The sequence below is a fragment of the Poromitra crassiceps genome (assembly GCF_964638095.1).
Source record: "Poromitra crassiceps genome assembly, chromosome: 8".
Lineage (NCBI taxonomy): Eukaryota > Metazoa > Chordata > Actinopteri > Beryciformes > Melamphaidae > Poromitra > Poromitra crassiceps.
Genome location: NC_139629.1, coordinates 51586459 through 51612306, shown reverse-complemented (window position 1 = coordinate 51612306; position 25848 = coordinate 51586459). Strand labels below are relative to the sequence as shown.

The window sequence follows — 25848 nt, the reverse complement described above, 5'->3', positions numbered from 1 at the left end:
CCAAAGCCGTGTGAATCGGAGATTGCTCTCTTGATGATTATAGAGTCTGTGTCTGTCGGCAGGCCAGATAGACCAGGAAGTGAAACGAAACGGTTTACGTTAGCTGCCTGCCTTCAAGCATTTCACTCTGCCTAGCAACAGACCATAAACAAGGAGAACGCCATGCTCGCTACATCCAGGGGCTTGCTACTCTCGGGAACATCTCTCGTTATTCTAACAGTTTGTTTGGAAGTTATTTTGTGGTTATGGCCGAAGTGGCTGCCGCAAACCGTTTCATTTCACTTCCTGATCTGCCCCGGCCACAGACAGAGACAACACTGGCCGATTCACTCGGGGTTCAAGCGAGACTACTCGGTGTTGGTCTCGTCTACTATTAGAGGTAAGATGTGAGGCATCGATATTCAATTTAGACTGTTTAATAACAATCGAAAATCTTGCTCGTAGCTGCTTTAAGTGGCTGTTCGAGGAACTGCGGTTTTTGGCACTTCGGCATTGGCTTCATCTGTCCAATCCGAAACTCCCCCCTCTGGATTTACACCCTAGTAATTGTGGGTGGGAGCAAATGCTATGGTGCTGCCTAGTGCAGATAGGGTACCCGTACTGTACCTTCACACATGTCGTTGTTGATCTGGTATCCCAGGGGACAGATGATCTGCCTCTGACACATGTAACTCCCTGGAGTGTTCACACAGCGCTCGCTCAGCTGGCACGCACGTTTGGACAAACACTCATTTATGTCTGGATGTTGAAAGAGGAGAGAAAAAGAGAGACAGTCAGGCAAAAACCGTGCGAAGGAAGAGTATCGAACAAGCAGGACCAATTGATAGTATTCTGTTACATCACCACACGGCCATCTTGGTAGGAAAATAACAGGTGATTGTAATCAATTAACAGGTGATTACAATCAAGTGACACAAACAGCCAATGAGCTGTGTGTATTGTAGCGCCATATTGGTAGGAAGATGCTTGTGACATCATGGGAATACTATGAATAGAGGGTATGCACCGATGTCACTTTCCCACCGGAAAACACGCCCCCTCAATCGGCACTGAGTGGCAAAGCCTATTATGGGCAAAACATTCAGCAGGTTCCTCCCTGTTGTCTGTTACTGCATTCAAACTGAATGTTGCTGCCACTCAGTGGGCGTGACCCAGCACACAGTGACTTCTGCCTTTGTGACATCACATGCGCTGCCTTCATGTGCTCCTCGGATATATGGGATTCACCAGGGGTGACGTGGTCATTATGACAGGACCCCGTTCAAGTGCTCTTGGTCGGAAAGAGCAACAAACATGGACGCTTGTTTTCTCGCGGCTGGCGTTTTCTTACTAAAAGCAAGTAGTGGCTCATTATCGTATAGCTACATGCCATAATGTGCAACTACTAAACATAAATGATAGCTACTATGAACAGAATAACAAAATATATAACTCTTTACAGTCAATTGGTGCCATGGACTCCATACATCCCGCCATTGTTGTAGTCCTGACTCATGCAACGTCACAACGTCGGAAAATCGTGTAGCATCGAAATCTCAGAAATTCCCACTGGTAAATACGACATTGAAGGGGCCGTCGCAACTCGTAGATACGCTAAATACGATATATCCGAGAAGCACATGAACGCAGCAATAGGTTCAGAGAAAGGAGAGGAAGGAAAAGAACAGCTGAGCCGTGGGTCTCTGTGTAATAGCCGGAATAACACCGTGGCAGGCAGATTAAAGAGACAGGCCCCGCCCTCTAGGGGGAGGGATTAGGGGCAAGGCCATTGGGTATAACAGCCACACAATGAGGAATTTGTCAACACACTGCGCCACGCTCTGTGTCAATGCCATAGCTCACCACTGGATTAACGTTTATGGCTTAACTCTGAGTGAGTCCCCAATGAGACAGCTCAGACACATGGAAGGGGAGCTGATACATTCCATCATAAACACACACAAAACAAACCTGTCCAATCGCATTCTGTAGGCTATGTCACATGACCTATGAGCATCTATGGTATGCAATCTACAGAGTGAGACTGCAAGGAGAGTTGACTTAATCCTCTAGTGGAGGCTCTGTGAAAAGATCTCCTGTATCAGACAGAGTTACTGAGAGTAAAGAGGATTAGCAGCACTGTATCAGAGAGCGTTACTGAGAGTAAAGGGGATTAGCAGCACTGTATCAGACAGAGTTACTGAGAGTAAAGGGGATTAGCAGCACTGTATCAGACAGAGTTACTGAGAGTAAAGGGGATTAGCAGCACTGTATCAGACAGAGTTACTGAGAGTAAAGGGGATTAGCAGCACTGTATCAGACAGCGTTACTGAGAGTAAAGAGGATTAGCAGCACTGTATCAGACAGCGTTACTGAGAGTAAAGGGGATTAGCAGCACTGTATCAGACAGCGTTACTGAGAGTAAAGGGGATTAGCAGCACTGTATCAGACAGCGTTACTGAGAGTAAAGGGGATTAGCAGCACTGTATCAGAGAGCGTTACTGAGAGTAAAGGGGATTAGCAGCACTGTATCAGAGAGAGTTACTGAGAGTAAAGGGGATTAGCAGCACTGTATCAGAGAGAGTTACTGAGAGTAAAGAGGATTAGCAGCACTGTATCAGACAGCGTTACTGAGAGTAAAGGGGATTAGCAGCACTGTATTAGACAGCGTTACTGAGAGTAAAGGGGATTAGCAGCACTGTATTAGACAGAGTTACTGAGAGTAAAGAGGATTAGCAGCACTGTATCAGACAGAGTTACTGAGAGTAAAGAGGATTAGCAGCACTGTATCAGACAGAGTTACTGAGAGTAAAGGGGATTAGCAGCACTGTATCAGACAGAGTTACTGAGAGTAAAGAGGATTAGCAGCACTGTATCAGACAGCGTTACTGAGAGTAAAGGGGATTAGCAGCACTGTATCAGAGAGCGTTACTGAGAGTAAAGGGGATTAGCAGCACTGTATCAGAGAGCGTTACTGAGAGTAAAGGGGATTAGCAGCACTGTATCAGAGAGCGTTACTGAGAGTAAAGGGGATTAGCAGCACTGTATCAGAGAGCGTTACTGAGAGTAAAGGGGATTAGCAGCACTGTATCAGAGAGCGTTACTGAGAGTAAAGGGGATTAGCAGCACTGTATCAGAGAGCGTTACTGAGAGTAAAGGGGATTAGCAGCACTGTATCAGAGAGCGTTACTGAGAGTAAAGGGGATTAGCAGCACTGTATCAGAGAGCGTTACTGAGAGTAAAGGGGATTAGCAGCACTGTATCAGACAGCGTTACTGAGAGTAAAGGGGATTAGCAGCACTGTATCAGACAGCGTTACTGAGAGTAAAGGGGATTAGCAGCACTGTATCAGACAGAGTTACTGAGAGTAAAGGGGATTAGCAGCACTGTATCAGAGAGCGTTACTGAGAGTAAAGGGGATTAGCAGCACTGTATCAGACAGCGTTACTGAGAGTAAAGGGGATTAGCAGCACTGTATCAGACAGCGTTACTGAGAGTAAAGGGGATTAGCAGCACTGTATCAGAGAGCGTTACTGAGAGTAAAGGGGATTAGCAGCACTGTATCAGACAGCGTTACTGAGAGTAAAGGGGATTAGCAGCACTGTATCAGACAGCGTTACTGAGAGTAAAGAGGATTAGCAGCACTGTATCTCCTCAGAAGATCAGAGTGAGGGAGAAGAAATCAGTGACAGAATCTCTCCTAGACCAGAACCAAACTCTCTGGCTCAGCAGAAAAATCACATGAGGGCTGACACTGTAAGCTATGTTTCTCTTGTACATATGCTTGCACAAGATTTTCACACCCTGTGTTGATATATATATATATAATATAATATATCATTTTTATTTTTTTATTTTTTTCAGTTTTATGTTAATAATTAACACGTTCACTGCCATTGACGAGATATCTCGGCTTACAAAATCCAACGGTTGACTGCCAATGACGAGATATCTCGGCTTAAAAAAAAAAAAAAAAAAATTGACGGTGGGACGTGGATCAACGCTCCCCACGTCTCCTATAAAAATATTGGAGCCACCGAACGTGTACAACCCATTCCACCGACCCACTAAGTGGCGACAGTGCTCGCCAAACTAGAAAAAGCAGAGCCAAAACTGCAGGGGAACGTGCGATGAAACCATTCTCATACTGTAGAATGGATTGGCGAAAACGCTTTCGCTTTCGCGCTGATTGCTGGCGGTGAGGGATTGCAAATTTGCATAATAGATTACGGGTGGAACACACTTTGAAACACGCAGCATAAATAAACCAGAATCGCAAAAGCTTCATCAAAGCTCTCAACCGAAACTCCAAGAAACGAGCGAGCCCATCCAGACTTGCCCAGCGGCCGCCAGCAGACAGGCACAGCAGCAAAGCAGTGAGCCTGGTGACGCAAGGTTACAGCAGCAGCAGAAACGAGCTTGTGACACGCCCGCTGCAGCCAAGAAGAACACACACGGAGGGAGGAGTTTGAAGGAGAGGGGTGTTTCCTGCTGTTATGGAGGAAATTACTGTTCAAAACTATTGTTTAGATGTCTGACGTCTTACTCATGCCAAAAATGAATGGTTAAAGTGACTGTTCTATCGAATTTCACAAAAAGCTATTTATCTCAGCTTAAATTTTCAGACGCTGAAACCATGCTGTATTCAAGTGCTAATGCCTACATAACTACTAACTCTACAAACTAACTCTTTTAGACAGAGAAAGCACACATTCTATTAGTTCTTTTTAGATATTTTGTGTTCACAAAATCTTAGCAGAAAAGAATCCTCAGGTCTTGAAAGATGAGCCAGAATCCTCAAAAAACCCCTCTGGCAGAAGCTACCTACAGTAAAAAAAAAACGGCTGGCAGTGAATGTGTTAAAGACAAACAGTCATGAAACTTAAACAAGAATAACAATAACGCGACAACCACAACAATAATAACAAAGACAAGAAAAATAAAAACAAAACAAAACAAGACAAAAAAGGGAGCTACCAGACATATAATATTGATTAAGTTTGCGGTATGTTTCAGAAGGTTACAATCTCAGGTATACAAAGTGAAGGTAGGATGGTTACATGAGCTGTGACATTACAAAGTGGTTATTTATCTTTTAAGATAATCAACAAATGGACCCCATATTTTCAAGAATTTATTTAGCACTTTGGATTTGTGATAATGTATTCTTTCCATCTGTATAATTATGATCATTTCATTAAGCCAATTCTGAAAACAGGGGGGTGCAGGCGACTTCCAGTTTGTCAAAATCATTTTTTGGCAGCCACCATGCCCAGCATCAGTGCTGCTTGTTCTTCTACTGGGTAGCTTAAAGCAGCTTCTGAACAACATATTATATATATATATATATATAATGTACAGTATATATATATATATATATATATATATATATATATATATATATATATATATAATAGAACTATGTTTCAGTTCCTCACCTTCACAGGACTGCCCATCAGCCATCAGCGAGAATCCCGGGAAACAGGAGCATTGTGGCCATCCGCCCACCGGGGTGCACTGTTGGCTACAGGGGCTGTTTCCTGAACAGATTGATGGTCAAGTTGAGTCAAACACAATAATAGTATTTTGGGTGACAGATGACAAGGGGGAGAGGTCTCTGGCCCTGTGTGTGACAGATGAACCCAATTGACTGTATGGCCTTTTGCTCATTTCCTCTTTGCAGGTTGATCTTCTGACACGATCGGATTGTGTTTCCTGCGTTTGGCCCACAGTGATGCGACCCCACCCTGTTGCCGTGGAAACACCAACAACACAATGCGACTCGGCAACAAACCACAATACGAAGACCTCATGAGAATGTGCGCTTAATGCTAGAAACAAGCTAACCTTTGATAGCATCTGGCCCGCTTGTGTGTGTGTGTGTGTGTGTGTGTGACATTTGCAGCACAATTGCATTCCAGGAAAAAGGCACGGCTTGAAAAGAAATAACAGAATGTCAGTGTATCCCCGTTGGCTTCTCTTTCGGAGCATAATTGGCCACCTCGAGATGCTCGTTCCGCTCTCTGATTAAGATGTAAGGATGAATGAAAGTGCTAATTGTGGTGTGCCAGGTGTAGAGTTTCCCTCTCCTCCCTCGTAAAGCCACGAGTGTCGAACCTTCACAGGGGTCGAGCGGGACGAGGGGCTGGGTGGGGGGCGCGGGAGGGGCTGTGGTGGGCTCCACCGCTGCTCCTCTGTCATCCTCCCTCAGCCTGTTCTCCTCATCCAGCGTCTCTGTGGAAACATGAAGGAACCCATCACAGGAGGGACTAATTACACGGCAATCAAGGATTTCACCTCCTCCCGACACTTGGCTCTTTAGTGAGTGGCTTAAACCTTGAGCAATGGCTGCGTTTTGACCCAGTGAGGATGTGAGGCTCGGCAGCCACGGACCAAAGTTGCAAAGGGAGTGAAGGTGAGACGGGAAAAAACATCGCCTGCAGACAAACATTTGGTTTTATTAGTGAGCCTCGTCCCTCACTGTAATCTGCTGAGAAGAGCTCCGACACGATCCTGTGGAGACAGGATCCTGTCGGGACAGGCTCGTGCTGCTGATTACGGTCTGCTAGACTGCAGCAAAGTGATACGGCGCCTCATCATCAAATCAAATCCTTCTCGTCACACCTCTTCCTCTGAGCAGACCTTCACTTTTCAACGGTGTTTGTTTATTATAAGACGGGTTTTCAAATAGGGCGAAAATGTGCGTTTCTTTTTCATCTGAAAGGCTTTTTTTTGGCAGCGGGGAGACTGATGGGACGAGGAGAGCATCTCTGTTGGTCCAGGAAATGAATGCTACAACTATTATTACACAGTATCAGGGCTTGCAGGCAGGAAGGAGCACCAGGGAAATAATACACCTCCAATGTGTCGACAAATAACCACGAGTGGGGTCTTCCTGCCAGGATCAAACGTCGGAGAGATGCTTTCCCCGTGTATTGTAAAGACTGAAATGAAACTGCAGGACGGGTGGTCTTTACGATACTGACTGAAATGAAACTGCAGGACGGGTGGTCTTTACGATACTGACTGAAATGAAACTGCAGGACGGGTGGTCTTTACGATACAGACTGAAATGAAACTGCAGGACGGGTGGTCTTTACGATACTGACTGAAATGAAACTGCAGGACGGGTGGTCTTTACGATACAGACTGAAATGAAACTACAGGATGGGTGGTCTTTACGATAAAGACTGAAATGAAACTGTGGGACGGGTGGTCTTTACGATACAGACTGAAATGAAACTACAGGATGGGTGGTCTTTACGATACAGACTGAAATGAAACTGCAGGACGGGTGGTCTTTACGATACAGACTGAAATGAAACTACAGGACGGGTGGTCTTTACGATACAGACTGAAATGAAACTGCAGGACGGGTGGTCTTTACGATACAGACTGAAATGAAACTACAGGACGGGTGGTCTTTACGATACAGACTGAAATGAAACTACAGGACGGGTGGTCTTTACGATAAAGACTGAAATGAAACTACAGGACGGGTGGTCTTTACGATACAGACTGAAATGAAACTACAGGACGGGTGGTCTTTACGATACAGACTGAAATGAAACTACAGGACGGGTGGTCTTTACTATACTGACTGAAATGAAACTACAGGACGGGTGGTCTTTACTATACTGACTGAAATGAAACTACAGGACGGGTGGTCTTTACGATAAAGACTGAAATGAAACTGCAGGACAGGTGGTCTTTACGATACAGACTGAAATGAAACTACAGGACGGGTGGTCTTTACGATACAGACTGAAATGAAACTACAGGACGGGTGGTCTTTACTATACTGACTGAAATGAAACTACAGGATGGGTGGTCTTTACGATAAAGACTGAAATGAAACTGTGGGACGGGTGGTCTTTACGATACAGACTGAAATGAAACTACAGGACGGGTGGTCTTTACGATAAAGACTGAAATGAAACTACAGGACGGGTGGTCTTTACGATACAGACTGAAATGAAACTACAGGACGGGTGGTCTTTACGATACAGACTGAAATGAAACTGCAGGACGGGTGGTCTTTACGATACAGACTGAAATGAAACTACAGGACGGGTGGTCTTTACGATACAGACTGAAATGAAACTACAGGACGGGTGGTCTTTACGATACAGACTGAAATGAAACTACAGGACGGGTGGTCTTTACTATACTGACTGAAATGAAACTACAGGACGGGTGGTCTGATACAGACTGAAATGAAACTGCAGGACGGGTGGTCTTTACGATACAGACTGAAATGAAACTGCAGGATGGGTGGTCTTTACGATAGACTGAAATGAAACTGCAGGACGGGTGGTCTTTACGATACCGACTGAAATGAAACTACAGGACGGGTGGTCTTTACGATACCGACTGAAATGAAACTACAGGACGGGTGGTCTTTACGATACCGACTGAAATGAAACTACAGGACGGGTGGTCTTTACGATAAAGACTGAAATGAAACTGCAGGATGGGTGGTCTGATACAGACTGAAATGAAACTGCAGGACAGGTGGTCTTTACGATACTGACTGAACTGAAACTGCAGGACAGGTGGTCTTTACGATACCGACTGAAATGAAACTGCAGGACAGGTGGTCTTTACGATACTGACTGAACTGAAACTGCAGGACAGGTGGTCTTTACGATACCGACTGAACTGAAACTGCAGGACAGGTGGTCTTTACGATACTGACTGAACTGAAACTGCAGGACAGGTGGTCTTTACGATACCGACTGAACTGAAACTGCAGGACAGGTGGTCTTTACGATACTGACTGAACTGAAACTGCAGGACAGGTGGTCTTTACGATACTGACTGAACTGAAACTGCAGGACAGGTGGTCTTTACGATACCGACTGAACTGAAACTGCAGGACAGGTGGTCTTTACGATACTGACTGAACTGAAACTGCAGGACAGGTGGTCTTTACGATACTGACTGAACTGAAACTGCAGGACAGGTGGTCTTTACGATACAGACTGAAATGAAACTGCAGGACAGGTGGTCTTTACGATACTGACTGAAATGAAACTGCAGGACGGGTGGTCTTTACGATACTGACTGAAATGAAACTGCAGGATGGGTGGTCTTTACGATACAGACGGAAATGAAACTGCAGGACGGGTGGTCTTTACTATACTGACTGAAATGAAACTGCAGGACGGGTGGTCTTTACGATACAGACTGAAATGAAACTGCAGGACGGGTGGTCTTTACGATACTGACTGAAATGAAACTGCAGGACGGGTGGTCTTTACGATACTGACTGAAATGAAACTGCAGGATGGGTGGTCTTTACGATACAGACGGAAATGAAACTGCAGGACGGGTGGTCTTTACTATACTGACTGAAATGAAACTGCAGGACGGGTGGTCTTTACGATACAGACTGAAATGAAACTGCAGGACGGGTGGTCTTTACGATACTGACTGAAATGAAACTGCAGGACGGGTGGTCTTTACGATACAGACTGAAATGAAACTGCAGGACGGGTGGTCTTTACGATACTGACTGAAATGAAACTACAGGACAGGTGGTCTTTACGATACCGACTGAAATGAAACTGCAGGACGGGTGGTCTTTACGATACTGACTGAAATTAAACTGCAGGACGGGTGGTCTTTACGATACCGACTGAAATGAAACTGCAGGACGGGTGGTCTTTACGATACTGACTGAAATTAAACTGCAGGACGGGTGGTCTTTACGATACCGACTGAAATGAAACTGCAGGACGGGTGGTCTTTACGATACAGACTGAAATGAAACTGCAGGACGGGTGGTCTGATACAGACTGAAATGAAACTGCAGGACGGGTGGTCTTTACGATACAGACTGAAATGAAACTGCAGGACGGGTGGTCTTTACGATACAGACTGAAATGAAACTGCAGGACGGGTGGTCTGATACAGACTGAAATGAAACTGCAGGACGGGTGGTCTTTACGATACAGACTGAAATGAAACTGCAGGACGGGTGGTCTTTACGATACAGACTGAACTGAAACTGCAGGACGGGTGGTCTTTACGATACTGACTGAAATGAAACTGCAGGACGGGTGGTCTTTACGATACCGACTGAAATGAAACTGCAGGATGGGTGGTCTTTACGATACCGACTGAAATGAAACTGCAGGACGGGTGGTCTTTACGATACTGACTGAAATGAAACTGCAGGACAGGTGGTCTTTACGATACTGACTGAAATGAAACTGCAGGACGGGTGGTCTTTACGATACCGACTGAAATTAAACTACAGGACGGGTGGTCTTTACGATACTGACTGAAATGAAACTGCAGGACGGGTGGTCTTTACGATACCGACTGAAATTAAACTACAGGACGGGTGGTCTTTACGATACCGACTGAAATTAAACTACAGGACGGGTGGTCTTTACGATACCGACTGAAATTAAACTACAGGACGGGTGGTCTTTACGATACTGACTGAAATGAAACTGCAGGACGGGTGGTCTGATACAGACTGAAATGAAACTGCAGGACGGGTGGTCTTTACGATACCGACTGAAATTAAACTACAGGACGGGTGGTCTTTACGATACAGACTGAAATGAAACTGCAGGATGGGTGGTCTTTACGATACAGACTGAAATGAAACTGCAGGATGGGTGGTCTTTACGATACTGACTGAAATGAAACTGCAGGACGGGTGGTCTGATACAGACTGAAATGAAACTGCAGGACGGGTGGTCTTTACGATACCGACTGAAATGAAACTACAGGACGGGTGGTCTTTACGATACCGACTGAAATGAAACTACAGGACGGGTGGTCTTTACGATACAGACTGAAATTAAACTGCAGGACGGGTGGTCTTTACGATACCGACTGAAATGAAACTACAGGACGGGTGGTCTTTACGATACCGACTGAAATGAAACTACAGGACGGGTGGTCTTTACGATACAGACTGAAATTAAACTGCAGGACGGGTGGTCTGATACAGACTGAAATGAAACTGCAGGACGGGTGGTCTTTACGATACTGACTGAAATTAAACTACAGGACTTTACAGGACTAAACTACTGGTCTTTACGATAAAGACTGAAATGAAACTGTGGGACGGGTGGTCTTTACGATACTGACTGAAATGAAACTGCAGGACGGGTGGTCTTTACGATACAGACTGAAATGAAACTGCAGGACGGGTGGTCTTTACGATACAGACTGAAATGAAACTGCAGGACAGGTGGTCTTTACGATACAGACTGAAATGAAACTACAGGACGGGTGGTCTTTACGATACAGACTGAAATGAAACTACAGGACGGGTGGTCTTTACGATACAGACTGAAATGAAACTACAGGACGGGTGGTCTTTACGATACAGACTGAAATTAAACTGCAGGACAGGTGGTCTTTACGATACAGACTGAAATGAAACTACAGGACGGGTGGTCTTTACGATACAGACTGAAATGAAACTGCAGGACGGGTGGTCTTTACGATACAGACTGAAATGAAACTACAGGACGGGTGGTCTTTACGATACAGACTGAAATGAAACTGCAGGACGGGTGGTCTTTACGATACAGACTGAAATGAAACTGCAGGATGGGTGGTCTTTACGATACAGACTGAAATGAAACTGCAGGACAGGTGGTCTTTACGATACAGACTGAAATGAAACTGCAGGACGGGTGGTCTTTACGATACAGACTGAAATGAAACTGCAGGACGGGTGGTCTTTACGATACTGACTGAAATGAAACTGCAGGACAGGTGGTCTTTACGATACAGACTGAAATAAAACTGCAATACCTTGGGCGCACATGAGGCCGTCGTCTTGCAGCGTGTATCCAGGGAAGCACTCACACCTGAAGGAGCCCGGGGTGTTGATACACCTGTGCTGGCAGATTTTTCCCTGATACACCAGGCACTCGTCCATGTCCTCCACCTCCACGGGACCCTCCACTGCATTCTCCACTGCATTGTCCCCGTCCTGCTGCTCCACTGCATTGTCCCCGTCCTGCTCCTCGCCGATGGAGAAGGCCTCTTTAGGGAACGGGCTGTCAGACACTACAGGACACGGAGTGAGTTGTCGTTTGTAACCGATATCAAATAATATCAATGTATAATCTTTTGACTGATTGGCTGATTTTTGTTATAGTGTCATACTGTACATCCATTCTGGTGAGCATCCAGGCAAGATCTTAAAAAGTAGCGTAATAGACCCATTTCACAGCAGCCGTTTTGAGGTGGTAAAGCAGGAAGTAAAGCAGGTGTAACCAATAACAATAATGATAGTTCCATTCCATTTGTGTTCATTCATGTTTTCTCCCAAATTGTACTTGGTCAATTCCCTGTTAGGGTGTCCCGGCCGTTGCTCCACCCCCTCTGCTGATCTGGGGAGAGTTGTAGACTAGCACCATGCTTCCTCCGATACATGTGCAGTCACCAGCTGCCTCTTTTCACCTGACAGCGAGGAGCTTCACCGGCAGGACGTAACACGTGGGAGGATCACGTTGCGCCAATTGTGCCTGTATGGATCTATTTATTTCGCTCAGTGGTATGGATGCCCGACCAAGCCAGAGGCAACACAGGGACTTAAACCTGTGACCCTCAGTCACAGGGTCGAGCCCCCATGTAGGCAGGGAATCTAGCGCTGCACTACCCAGATGCCCGGATTAATTTGAGATTTTACCGAATAGAACTTGCCAAATGTCATCGTACCAAAGGGCAGTGACATAAAGATTTGAAATAAATATATATTGTATTGTATATATATTGTATGTATATATATATATATATTGTAAAAAGATTTTAGGAATTCCCTTCTTGGAAAATAACCTTTAAACGCCTCAGTATCAAATCCCATGGAGAATAGAGGGCACTTTTATTGACACACACAGTGTCAACAAGCCACACTGATGTTCTTTTCAGGTCTGAGCTGCCAAACCAAATCAGTGCGAAGATACTAAAAGCACAGAGTGCTCGGAGTCTAATCCAAATAAGCCTTTGAAACGTAATGCAATGCCAAGCAGGCAGGCACTAGATCTCTTAGAATGAGATGGGTGAACTGAGGTATTGTACTTTACTCTGGCAGCCCAATGAGGCGCAGCATTCATCTGCAGAGTTGGAGGGCCTCACTACAATGCTTCCATTTATCAGGGTAAAGTCAACTGATTGTCTTTTGTGGAAATCAGTGCTTTTCTCCGGCAGTGCAGCGGTGTGGTTTCTCTGTGCAGCGGTGTGGTTTCTCTGTGCAGCAGTGTGGTTTCTCTGTGCACTGGTGTGTATTACATTGTCGCCCCCTTGGAAGTTCAGCAGAGTGTGTGTTTGTGTAGCGCCCTGGCACGGCAGCAGCGCACTGCATAAAAGCATTGGGTGCATTGGCGTTGCACGTTTGTGTATCTGTGTGCACGCTTGTTGACAATACCTTTGGTTGGCAGGGCGGTGGAGTCGGGAAGGGGCCTCTCTTTGACAGCATGCCAGCCCCCTCTCTCCGCCTCCTCCCCCTCGCAGCAGGTCAGGAACACGTGTCTGCAGTGGAAGCCCAGGTACTGGTGGGCCTCGCAGCGCTGTCCTTCACTACGATACTGCAGCCCCAGGGAGCAGCAGCCACAGCACTCCTGCAGGTCACATGTACACAGTCTTACCTCCACACATACTACTACTGCATACTGGACCATCTTACCACCACACATACTGCATACTGGACCATCTTACCTCCACACATACTGCATACTGGACCATCTTACCACCACACATACTGCATACTGGACCATCTTACCTCCACACATACTGCATACTGGACCATCTTACCACCACACATACTACATACTGGACCATCTTACCTCCACACATAATGCATACTGGACCATCTTACCACCACACATACTACATACTGGACCATCTTACCTCCACACATACTGCATACTGGACCATCTTACCACCACACATACTGCATACTGGACCATCTTACCACCACACATACTACATACTGGACCATCTTACCACCACACATACTGCATACTGGACCATCTTACCACCACACATACTACATACTGGACCATCTTACCACCACACATACTGCATACTGGACCATCTTACCACCACACATACTGCATACTGGACCATCTTACCACCACACATACTACATACTGGACCATCTTACCACCACACATACTACATACTGGACCATCTTACCACCACACATACTACATACTGGACCATCTTACCACCACACATACTACATACTGGACCATCTTACCACCACACATACTACATACTGGACCATCTTACCTCCACACATACTACATACTGGACCATCTTACCACCACACATACTGCATACTGGACCATCTTACCACCACACATACTACATACTGGACCATCTTACCACCACACATACTGCATACTGGTCCATAATGTATTGTAATGTAAGGGATCATGTGGCTCATTAGAGAAGCTGTGCTTGGAAAAACATATTTCCAAAACCCGCTTTATGAAAACTGAAAAGCACTGCGCACTTTGGTCCATATGGGAGGTTTATTTATTTTGAATTATGATCGTTCTTACAAGTCTGAATTTAGAGCGACTCTCCCCTCGACTCCAGCCTCTCACTCTCTGTGTCCCCGTTGCTCTCAGCAAGAGAAGGTGGAGAGTATATACTGTAGGGACACGTCGAAATATAAAACTGAAATAATGACCATTGTGATGTATGGTGGTTGTGAAGTGGTGTAATATTACTAAATTTATAGGAGGTCTGCACAGAAAAGTGTTGAAAGCCAATATCTAAGAGCTTTACCCGGGCCTGGAGTCGATAATGGTCCCACATTGCTGTGGCCCTGGGCTCTGAGGAGGCGAGTAGTCCAAGTCCTCCAACGCACAGGTCAGCTGGCAAATGAACGGCTGTGGAAGTCTGGACTGATTTTAACCAGTAGCACTCTCTGACCACGACGTGACCCTCACTGACCCCCAGTAACACTCTCTGACCACGACGTGACCCTCACTGACCCCCAGTAACACTCTCTGACCACGACGTGACCCTCACTGACCTCCAGTAACACTCTCTGACCATGACGTGACCCCTCACTGACCCCCAGTAGCACTCTCTAACCATGACGTGACCCTCACTGACCCCCAGTAACACTCTCTGACCACGACGTGACCCCTCACTGACCCCCAGTAACACTCTCTGACCACGACGTGACCCCTCACTGACCCCCAGTAACACTCTCTGACCACGACGTGACCCCTCACTGACCCCCAGTAACACTCTCTGACCACGACGTGACCCCTCACTGACCCCCAGTAACACTCTCTGACCACGACGTGACCCCTCACTGACCCCCAGTAACACTCTCTGACCATGACGTGACCCCTCACTGACCTCCAGTAACACTCTCTAACCATGACGTGACCCCTCACTGACCTCCAGTAACACTCTCTGACCACGACGTGACCCCTCACTGACCTCCAGTAGCACTCTCTAACCATGACGTGACCCCTCACTGACCCCCAGTAATAAATAATGACCATTGTGATGTATGGTGGTTGTGAAGTGGTGTAATATTACTAAATTTATAGGAGGTCTGCACAGAAAAGTGTTGAAAGCCAATATCTAAGAGCTTTACCCGGGCCTGGAGTCGATAATGGTCCCACATTGCTGTGGCCCTGGGCTCTGAGGAGGCGAGTAGTCCAAGTCCTCCAACGCACAGGTCAGCTGGCAAATGAACGGCTGTGGAAGTCTGGACTGATTTTAACCAGTAGCACTCTCTGACCACGACGTGACCCTCACTGACCCCCAGTAACACTCTCTGACCACGACGTGACCCTCACTGACCTCCAGTAACACTCTCTGACCATGACGTGACCCCTCACTGACCCCCAGTAACACTCTCTGACCATGACGTGACCCTCACTGACCTCCAGTAACACTCTCTGACCACGACATGACCCCTCACTGACCTCCAGTAACACTCTCTGACCATGACGTGACCCCTCACTGACCTCCAGTAGCACTCTCTAACCATGACGTGACCCTCACTGACCTCCAGTAACACTCTCTGACCACGACATGACCCCTCACTGACCTCCAGTAACACTCTCTGACCATGACGTGACCCCTCACTGACCTCCAGTAGCACTCTCTAACCATGACGTGACCCTCACTGACCCCCAGTAACACTCTCTGACCACGACGTGACCCCTCACTGACCCCCAGTAACACTCTCTGACCACGACGTGACCCCTCACTGACCCCCAGTAACACTCTCTGACCATGACGTGACCCCTCACTGACCCCCAGTAACACTCTCTGACCACGACGTGACCCCTCACTGACCCCCAGTAACACTCTCTAACCATGACGTGACCCCTCACTGACCCCCAGTAACACTCTCTGACCATGACGTGACCCCTCACTGACCCCCAGTAACACTCTCTGACCATGATGTGACCCCTCACTGACCTCCAGTAACACTCTCTAACCATGACGTGACCCCTCACTGACCTCCAGTAACACTCTCTGACCACGACGTGACCCCTCACTGACCTCCAGTAGCACTCTCTAACCATGACGTGACCCCTCACTGACCCCCAGTAACACTCTCTAACCATGACGTGACCCCTCACTGACCCCCAGTAACACTCTCTGACCACGACGTGACCCCTCACTGACCCCCAGTAACACTCTCTGACCATGACGTGACCCCTCACTGACCCCCAGTAACACTCTCTGACCATGATGTGACCCCTCACTGACCTCCAGTAACACTCTCTAACCATGACGTGACCCCTCACTGACCTCCAGTAACACTCTCTGACCACGACGTGACCCCTCACTGACCTCCAGTAGCACTCTCTAACCATGACGTGACCCCTCACTGACCCCCAGTAACACTCTCTAACCATGACGTGACCCCTCACTGACCCCCAGTAACACTCTCTGACCACGACGTGACCCCTCACTGACCTCCAGTAACACTCTCTGACCACGATGTGACCCCTCACTGACCTCCAGTAACACTCTCTGACCACGACGTGACCCCTCACTGACCTCCAGTAGCACTCTCTGACCACGACGTGACCCCTCACTGACCTCCAGTAGCACTCTCTGACCATGACGTGACCCCTCACTGACCTCCAGTAACACTCTCTAACCATGACGTGACCCCTCACTGACCTCCAGTAGCACTCTCTGACCACGACGTGACCCCTCACTGACCTCCAGTAGCACTCTCTGACCACGACGTGACCCTCACTGTCATGTCAAATATCCATCCATGTTCCAGGAAGCCCAAACAATTCCCATGTGACATCTCCAAGCACAGCTGGTGTGTTTTCGAGGTGGCTAAAGATATGAAACTGTGGGAACCCTTAAACGTAGGAGGCCCTCAAGCACAATTAAATAAGGCAATTGAATAACAGAGGGAATTGGCAGCACAGCATGCAATCGTCACAGGAGAGAACTCGACTCTGTAACTTCAGTGAGACTTTAATGGCTAACGGCGAGTCGCGTCCACACATTTCGTTCGATTCTACGTTGACTAATGCAATTGGGAACTGCTAATTTAAGGACAGTATTAAGTTTAATTTGAAATTAACTCTGGCGTTAATTTGGACTTCAAAGGAGTTGAGCACCCAGTAGACTCTGTTTGGCCCCCCGTCATGGTCTCTGCTAATGGATACTAGCCTTGTAGGAGTGGGTTCCACACGTATCGCTGGCGTCCTCTTCACACACACTTCCTTCTCTGGCTGCTTTAACACCGGCCAGGCAGCCACCTTCTTTCATGGCACCCAAACAGCACTGCCTCTGGGACGTCCTGGCAGAGAAAAGCACACGGAGAAGTGTTTGGACTGAGCAGCTCGCCTCCCAAAACCTCCCACTGGTGCTGCTACAGAGCTGACTGAACTGTGTTTTCAACTTTCCTTTGAAATTTAATTAGACGTCGCTGAAAGAGAAAACACTTCTGTTCTGGAAATTGAAATCATTTCCCGACCAAAGCCCTGGAGACTATTCGCTGTTCCGGTGGTTCCAAATGAATGTTGAACGGAAACAAGCCCGATCTTGCTTGAAAACACTGGTAATAAAACAATATGAGCATCACTTTTGTCAGTACGTCTCAAGACAAACTGTCTAAGTCACTACTAAAGATGACTTACAGTACACTACAGTACATTACTGTTGTTTGGTTTCATTAATAATTCATTTTAATTGTTTTAATTCATTATTCATTCATTAATTAGGTTGTAGATTAGCACATGGTTCCTCCGATACATGTGCAGTCACCCGCCGGCGCCGCTCGTTTTCGCCTGACAGCGAGGAGTTTCACCGACAGGACGTAGCGCGTGGGAGAATCACGTTATTCCCCCCACTTCCCATCCTCCCCCGACGAACAGGTCCCCCGACCGACCAGAGGAGGCACTAGTGCAGCGACCAGGACACATCCCCTTTAACCCGGCTTCCCCCCCTCCCCGCAGACACGGCCATTTTGCGCCTGTATGGACGCCCCGACCAAGCCGGAGGTAACACGGGGGCTCGAACCTGCGACCCTTTGTTGATAGGCAGGCAGGCCGCCCAATAAGAATGAAGCGAAATGATGGGGATGACGGGGAACTTATTGATGGAACTTACCAACAGATGGATTGCCTATCTTTTGTGGGGGGGTCCATGTTGTCGCAGTGACCATTAACTGAGGCCCACTTGGCTCCTGTCTCACAGCAGACCTCCAGCAGCTCCTTGGTAGACACTGTAGAGAACCAGAAACACCCAGATCCACAGTTCAGACACTGTAGTGAACCAGAAACACCCAGACCCACAGTTCAGACACTGTAGTGAACCAGAAACACCCAGATCCACAGTTCAGACACTGTAGTGAACCAGAAACACCCAGATCCACAGTTCAACCCAGCTCAGTTCAGACACTGTAGAGAACCAGAAACACCCAGATCCACAGTTCAACCCAGCTCAGCTCAGTGCGCTCAGTGCTTCAGCACAATCACATGAAATTACGATTACAATGCAAATGTATATGTGCAGCATGAACGACACTGCGCATCACAGTATGGCATCACTGGGCCCTGTGGAGTAGACCCTGTGGAGTAGACCCTGTGGAGTAGACCCTGTGGAGTAGACCCTGTGGAGTAGACCCTGTGGAGTAGACCCTGTGGAGTAGACCCTGTAGAGTAGACCCTGTGGAGTAGACCAGGAACATTGAAATACAAGGTCTGACAGCCACATCAAAGGAGGAATGACAGCATTATGTAAAGTGTAACTGAATCTCAGCTCGCCTGGGCCACTTGTCTCTTAGAAATGGACTTGGCTCAAAGCGTTTTGGTGCCTGCACATCAAACAGCATAGTGAGTTTCTTTCTTTCTTTTCAGACTCCGTGACTCTGCTCTCTGTCTAATTGCCAATTAGAACTATGAAACCCAAGTCTGTAAAATGACCTTCTGTGTAAATTCATCCTTTTCTTTTTGACATCCTGGCTAATCAGACCTGGAGTCGAGGCAAGAGCAACACATTAGCACATCATTCTTAAGTAGGTCAGGGAGCAGACGGAGCAAAAACACATTCTGCTTTACAGGGAAATATACGTGTGGCTCCGACAACAGAACAGGTCAGGGTCAGGGTTAGGGTTAGGGTTAGGGGTCAGGGTTAGGGTTAGGGTTAGGGGTCAGGGTTAGGGTTAGGGTTAGGGGTCAGGGTTAGGGTTAGGGTTAGGGTGCATTCCAGCTTTGATTTGTGGCTCTGGCTCTCGTGACCTTTATGTCTTCAGTCAGTCACGCCATACAGTAAGACAAATCTATGCGTTAGGGTGGATCTAACACAAACTGTGAGATGTATGTCTCAAAATTTACTTTAGTGTAAAGATTATCACCACCGGCAAAACAACTTTTTTTTAGTTAAAGCAGCTGGTTCATTAATATTCATCATTGACGTTTGATTGACACGTTTGATTAAATACAAAGGTTTGTAGCCTCTTCAGCTGTGGTACTGAACCAACAGACTGGAAAAAATATATTATTTGCAACGCTTTGAAAAGTGTAATTTGTCTGTCATAGCATTGCTTAATAAAGGTTTTAGTCTGTGACTTCACAAAGTGAGTCTGGAGGTGGCAGAGAGGAAAGGCACGATGCCAAGCGGAAATCGTTGTGCGTTTCCAGATGGATGCAGCCGAGCCCAGACTTCCCTGAGGTCATTATAACATTTTTAACTTCCACTTTTCCTTCACTTACCTACGCTGCTGTACATACATATACCTACGCTGCTGTACATACATAGCAACACAGAGGCAATTAACCAGACCAGAGCAAGCGACTGCCGCACCGTGTGCATAATTGATAGGTTATGAGAAAAGCTCAAGCTTAAAAGACCCATGACTCTTTGATGCATAAGTATCAGTGGCAGACTAACACGTCTCTTTGAACACCAGTGAATGTAGAAGATAATTATTCATCTTCATTCTTCTGCCTCCTATTCATTTTCTCCAGGTGGAATCCACTCACTCATCACATGAACATGACCCAAATCTGCTCCACATGTCCATCCAGAAGGATGTATACAGAGTTTAAACATACACTGCAAGGTTACAACATCTTTTTGACGACACAATAACGACTTCTCTTTAGAAGAAGATTGAGTTTCACCAAAATAGTTACTGTACGTGAAAACAATGAGCTGTCTTTAGCTGAACCATCGTCCACCTGACCCGCGAGTCTCTCCCTGTCTCTCTGACAGGCCTTCTAATTAAGCGTGAATAGCAAACCTGTTCCACAGAGTTGTGTAATAATTAGCTGTGGTGATTTATGACACAGGAGAGATTGGGAGCTACTGTATATTCCATAAGTCTCCTTTCTGGGCCTGTCATTATATCTGTCTATCACACTAGCATGACACCAGACGCACTGCTCTAGCACGACACCAGACGCACTGCTCGAGCCTAAATCCAAAACCAATGACATCACCACCCTGCCCCTGCAAATATGAAGCTACGCCGACAACAAAAAAGGGGCAACTCTCGACATGTCGGTGGTGTCATAAAGCGGTGGGCTGCCACTAATCCAGGCTGCTGGGTCTTTGCCTCTGTGGACACACGGCGGTGATTTACAATAGACCCTTTTCACGGGGGCCATTTTGTGTCGAAAAGGCAGAATGAACACAGGTGCAAGCAAAACACTAATGAGGGTTTCCAAATTCCAATCAGTGTTTTGCTTGCACCTGTGTTTACCCTGCCTTTTCGACACAAAATGGCCCCCGTGAGAAGGGTCTATACAGGTGGGCTGACATGAGTAACAGCATGTCAAGGGTCCCCGCAAACTCTCAAAACAAGTGTGGATGGACATGTCGGATGAGTGATGTCAAACGCATACAAGCATTTGTTTGTTTTTGTGTGCGTGTGTGTGTGTGCATAATGTGCACGTGTGTGTGTGTGTGTGTGTGTGTGTGTCAAGCGTGGGAGGGAGCGTCACGACGTTCTCCTCACCTTCAACGTGAAGAGCAGAGATCTTTGTGTCTTCTGAAACACATCATCATGTCCACCAGCAGCAGCTGGCTGTGACATAACAGGGAGGGCTCTCCTGCTATCATCATCGCCATGACTTCATCTGCGCCGCACGCCTGAATCATGTTTCACTTAGTGAAGCTCTCCTCTTCATCTCCCTGAGACGGAGCGTGAGCAGATGATGGGACATGTGTGATCCATCTTCATGAACTCTTGACTGAGCCACGCGCTTTGATGGTTTCACACAGTAACTCCAATCTAATTACAACTCCCTGTGGTGAGATAAGCAGTGTAACATCTCCCTGTGGTGAGATAAGCAGTGTAACATGCTAATATGGTGCATCGCTGAAGGAGGGGCTTTGGCTCGTGACTTTCAGGTTGTGTTTCCAACAGGTGCCGAACAACCACCACATCAGTGATCAAGAAAGAATTCCAGCACATCTGGAATAGGCCTCTGGTTCATATTCATGGGGACAAAATACTGTACATGGTAAAATTGGGAGAGAGGAATCATAATGTCTATTAGGAAAATACTTTTTGAACGGAACATATTTCTAGATTTGTGTGTGTGTGTGTGTGTGTGTGTGTGTGTGTGTGTGTGTGTGTGTGTGTGTGTGTGTGTGTGTGTGTGTGTGTGTGTGTGTGTGATAGGCCCAACGTGTGGTCCACGTACATGTGTATTCATGTTCAGTAACTCTGGACTCGCACTCAGACTCAGGTAATGGAGTCTCGATTCGGACACATCTTGGTGACTCGGATTCAATCACTGGGGACTCGAGACTTGACTCTGACTCGAGATATAGTGACTTGACTACAGCACCCCCCCCCCCCCCCCCCCCCCCCATGACTGATGTTTTGTGAATATTATGCTATTATGCTAAATCAACATTAGAGACCCCTTTGCAGCGTACAGCAAACGGGTCAATTGTCTTTCACTGCACCTCTGGAACTAAAAACCCTCCCCTCCTGTTTGTGTGTGGACCTGTTTCCTATTGCTTTCTTCTGGCTAATATGTTCTCAGGCCAGAACACATGCAGGAAACACACTCATTCTTTTGCACAGGAAATCCATCCAAATCCAGCCTGGTAAACCAGACGGTCACGTCAACTCATATTTCATAGAACAACATGAAAATTTGTGAGTTTCACGTGACCGGCTGGTTTACCAGGCTAGTCCAAATCCAGATTTTGGGATGAAAATACCACTGACTCCCAAGGAATAATACCAACTAATTAGTGGTTTTCAAGTTGCCAACGTTTCATTAAAGTATTTTCTACGCTAGAAATCATTATATCAACAAAGCATATAAAAAGTATTTCATATAAGGAGTATATTTCATATTTCTGTATTAAAGAAAACATGGCTGCTGGTATGTCTGAAAACAGCTGCCTGCCATCATGTTTCACTGCCATGTAGATGGGTGCAAGAGCTGTTATTCTGTTGTTATTTATCACCAATCTCTCTCTACTTACTGTGTCGGCCTTTTTTATTGCTGGTTTCCTGCATCTGGAGTTGATATATATATTTATATTGATATATTTATAAGCCCGGGTGACATGTGGATCAGTTGGTGGTCTTCAGTAAGGACATGCTGTTGAAGTCAGATATGCCACAAATCCTGCAAATGACCTGGAAGGCACCCTGGATTTTACCAGAGGGATCAAACTGATCTTCACAGTAAATGAAACTCTCACATGGCTGCAGCTCTGGAATTCACCCTCCTTCTAATCTTCAACTCAAATGATACATCTCTTCAGCCCACTGCCATGTGCAGCTTGTTGTGAGAGTGATGTTCCTCCCATGTTGTGACAGTGCTGCTGATGAGAGCAAGTCTTATACTGCACCTCACCACATGTTTTCAGATGATTCCTAGGATTGAGTCTGCCTTTTGTCCGTGCTTAAAGGCTGGGACACACCTGGGAGACTTCAAAGGACTAGCGGTGACGAAGGCTGGCGGTTGCGCCACCTGTGTCTGGGCCAAAACGTTGCACTTGAACACACCCCAAATACTACAGACCAAGGCATAGATCTTCTATTACTATCTAGATGGGTCACCGCAGGCTCCGCCCATTCTAACAAATGGTCGCAGCAAGTCACCCAAATGGTCACGTGGTCACCTGACCTCTCCCCTGAAGTGTTGTGAGAGGACTGTGCCTGGTGACGCGGGCTTAGCGCTGACCCAAACTCCACACAAACCACACGTATAAACACAAAGCTGCCCCTTGTTAGCTCAATACAGTTGAAACTAAGATATTCCATTAAAAAATAACTTTTCTAGCCACAGATTTAGCTACTACATCAACGAACTTCAGCTTTAGCTTTAGCTAATCGCTCCCTGCTAACATGAGTTCCTGTTGCCAAATCCGCCAAAGAGTGTGTTGCTGAGACAGAGACCGGTCTTGAACAAGTTTAATTTTCTCCTGATCTGTCTGAAAAATGCCATTTTAGTGTCAGAATATTCTGAAGATATGTTTTGGTCCAAAAAGAACTGAACAGATCAAAAGATGATGGCCAGAAGTTGGAGTGGTTGTTTAAGACTGAGGTATTTAAGACTGCTAACTTTATCTCTAGGGCCTGGAATAAAAGGCAAGCACAGCTCTTTAAGTAGGTTCAGGTGGTGGTTTTCATGCTGTACAACTTTACTGTATGTATTTTGGGTGTTTTCTGTTGGTTTTATGTTTTGATCATTGTTTGTTTAAATGATGAACAGTAAAAGTGTCCTGTAAGCCCATGTGGGCTGGCCTTCATTCGAAGCATGACACTTAAATAAAGAAAATCAATCAATCAATCAATCAAATATTTACTTTAATGAATATGGGGGCGTGTCCGTGCAAAACGCACGTGCCAAAATGACAGGAAATGAGTTGAAGTTGAACGGTCTTGCTTGAAATCCCATCGTCTTTGAACAAGGTCAACTATTACCGTAAATTCCGGACTATAAGACGCACCGGTGTATAAGCCGCGGGACCAAAATTGACTATTTTTTTCTTCTATAAGCCGCACCGGACTATAAGCCGCGGGTGTTTTGATGTTTAATTACCATATGAAAGGGTTCGTGCACAGAGAGGAATGTCGGGAAAGAGATCGCTGTTTGGGGAAGCTCCCATTTATTAACATTTCAACAAAACAAAACAAAAGTCAGGTCACTAATCCCCAGACAAAATCACACAACAATAGGCTACCGTATATGTGCAGCAAACCTGTAACCAGAGAAGTCAAGTCACTAATCCTCGTCTTCCTCTTCTTCCTGCGTACTGAAACCACCAAAGTCCTCATCTTCAGTGTCGGAAACGAACAGGTTCAGGGTGGCTTCGTCAACCACTCTCCTCTCTCCTTCAGGTGCCATGGCACGAGTCCGATACCTCACGAGTCCGACACCTCACGAGTCCGAAAAAAGAGGCTAACTTCCCCCAGACCCTAACCCAAAACCTAACCTCTCCCACCCCCACGCCTAAACCTAACATCCCCCAGACCCTAACCCAAAACCTAAACTCTCCCACCCCCACGCCTAAACCTAACCTCCCCCAGACCCTAACCCAAAACCATGAGGTGTCGGACTCGTGAGGTATCGGACTCGTGAGGTATCGGACTAGGGGGCAGTCCCCGTGGCGTCATCCTCTTCATCCCGCAGCAGTCCAGCGTTTTGGAACCCGTTGGTAATTGTGGATGTTTTCACACTCCTATAATATTCCGTGATCTTCCTTTGTGTGAATTCGCCGAAGTTTGTGATTTTCTCCTGATAGTCGGGAGGGAGTTGTTCAGTAGTTCTCCCCCGGACGGACAGTCCCTTTTGCCCAGGTTACGCGCGGCTGCTCTGTTTGATCGGCGGCTGCTCTCTTTTAATGCGAGATTGACTGCTTTCAACTTGAAAGCTGCCTCGTGTGAATTTCTGCGTACCTTCCCCATGGTAAGTGAGAGTGTTGCTTCTACTGCTCGTCTTGTTGTGAATATTCCTTGATCTTCCTTTGTGTGAATTCGCCGAAGTTTGTGATTTTCTCCTGGTAGTCGGGGGAGGGAGTTGTTGCCCGAGTGGCCGTTTGCTTACCGTAATTACCATATGTAAGTGGTCACGCACAGAGGGGATTGTCGGGAAGAGATGGCTGTTTGAGGAAGCTCCCATTTACCGTATTACAACATTTCAACAAAACAACATAACACAACACCACCGTTGTTTATTTTTACAGTGCACACAGTGTCCGCGGTGTGGTGAAAAGAGGGCAAGAGAGGAAATTAAAACAGAAGTGGATTTATAGTTAGAAAGAGTGCTAAAAAAGAGAGATTTTTTTTTTTTTTTTTTTTTTTTTCTGAAAAAATCCATAGATAAGACGCACCGTTATATAAGCCGCAGGGGCCAAAAAACGGGAAAAAAGCCGCGGCTTATAGTCCGGAATTTA

General features: G+C 46.5%; 1 protein-coding gene across 1 annotated transcript in view; it reads right to left on the bottom strand.

Annotated features, from left to right (window-relative positions):
• LOC310781430 (fibulin-2-like) overlaps window positions 1–25848 on the bottom strand; it is a 58857-nt gene that overhangs the window by 15786 nt on the left and 17223 nt on the right. The window contains exons 3-9 of the mRNA XM_083642059.1: window positions 18586–18700; window positions 17644–17773; window positions 13385–13577; window positions 11767–12024; window positions 6097–6213; window positions 5418–5519; window positions 607–738 (exon numbers count right to left, since the gene is read on the bottom strand). Of these exons, the coding sequence (XP_083498185.1) occupies window positions 607–738; window positions 5418–5519; window positions 6097–6213; window positions 11767–12024; window positions 13385–13577; window positions 17644–17773; window positions 18586–18700 (1047 nt within the window). The remainder of the gene's footprint in view (window positions 1–606; window positions 739–5417; window positions 5520–6096; window positions 6214–11766; window positions 12025–13384; window positions 13578–17643; window positions 17774–18585; window positions 18701–25848) is intronic.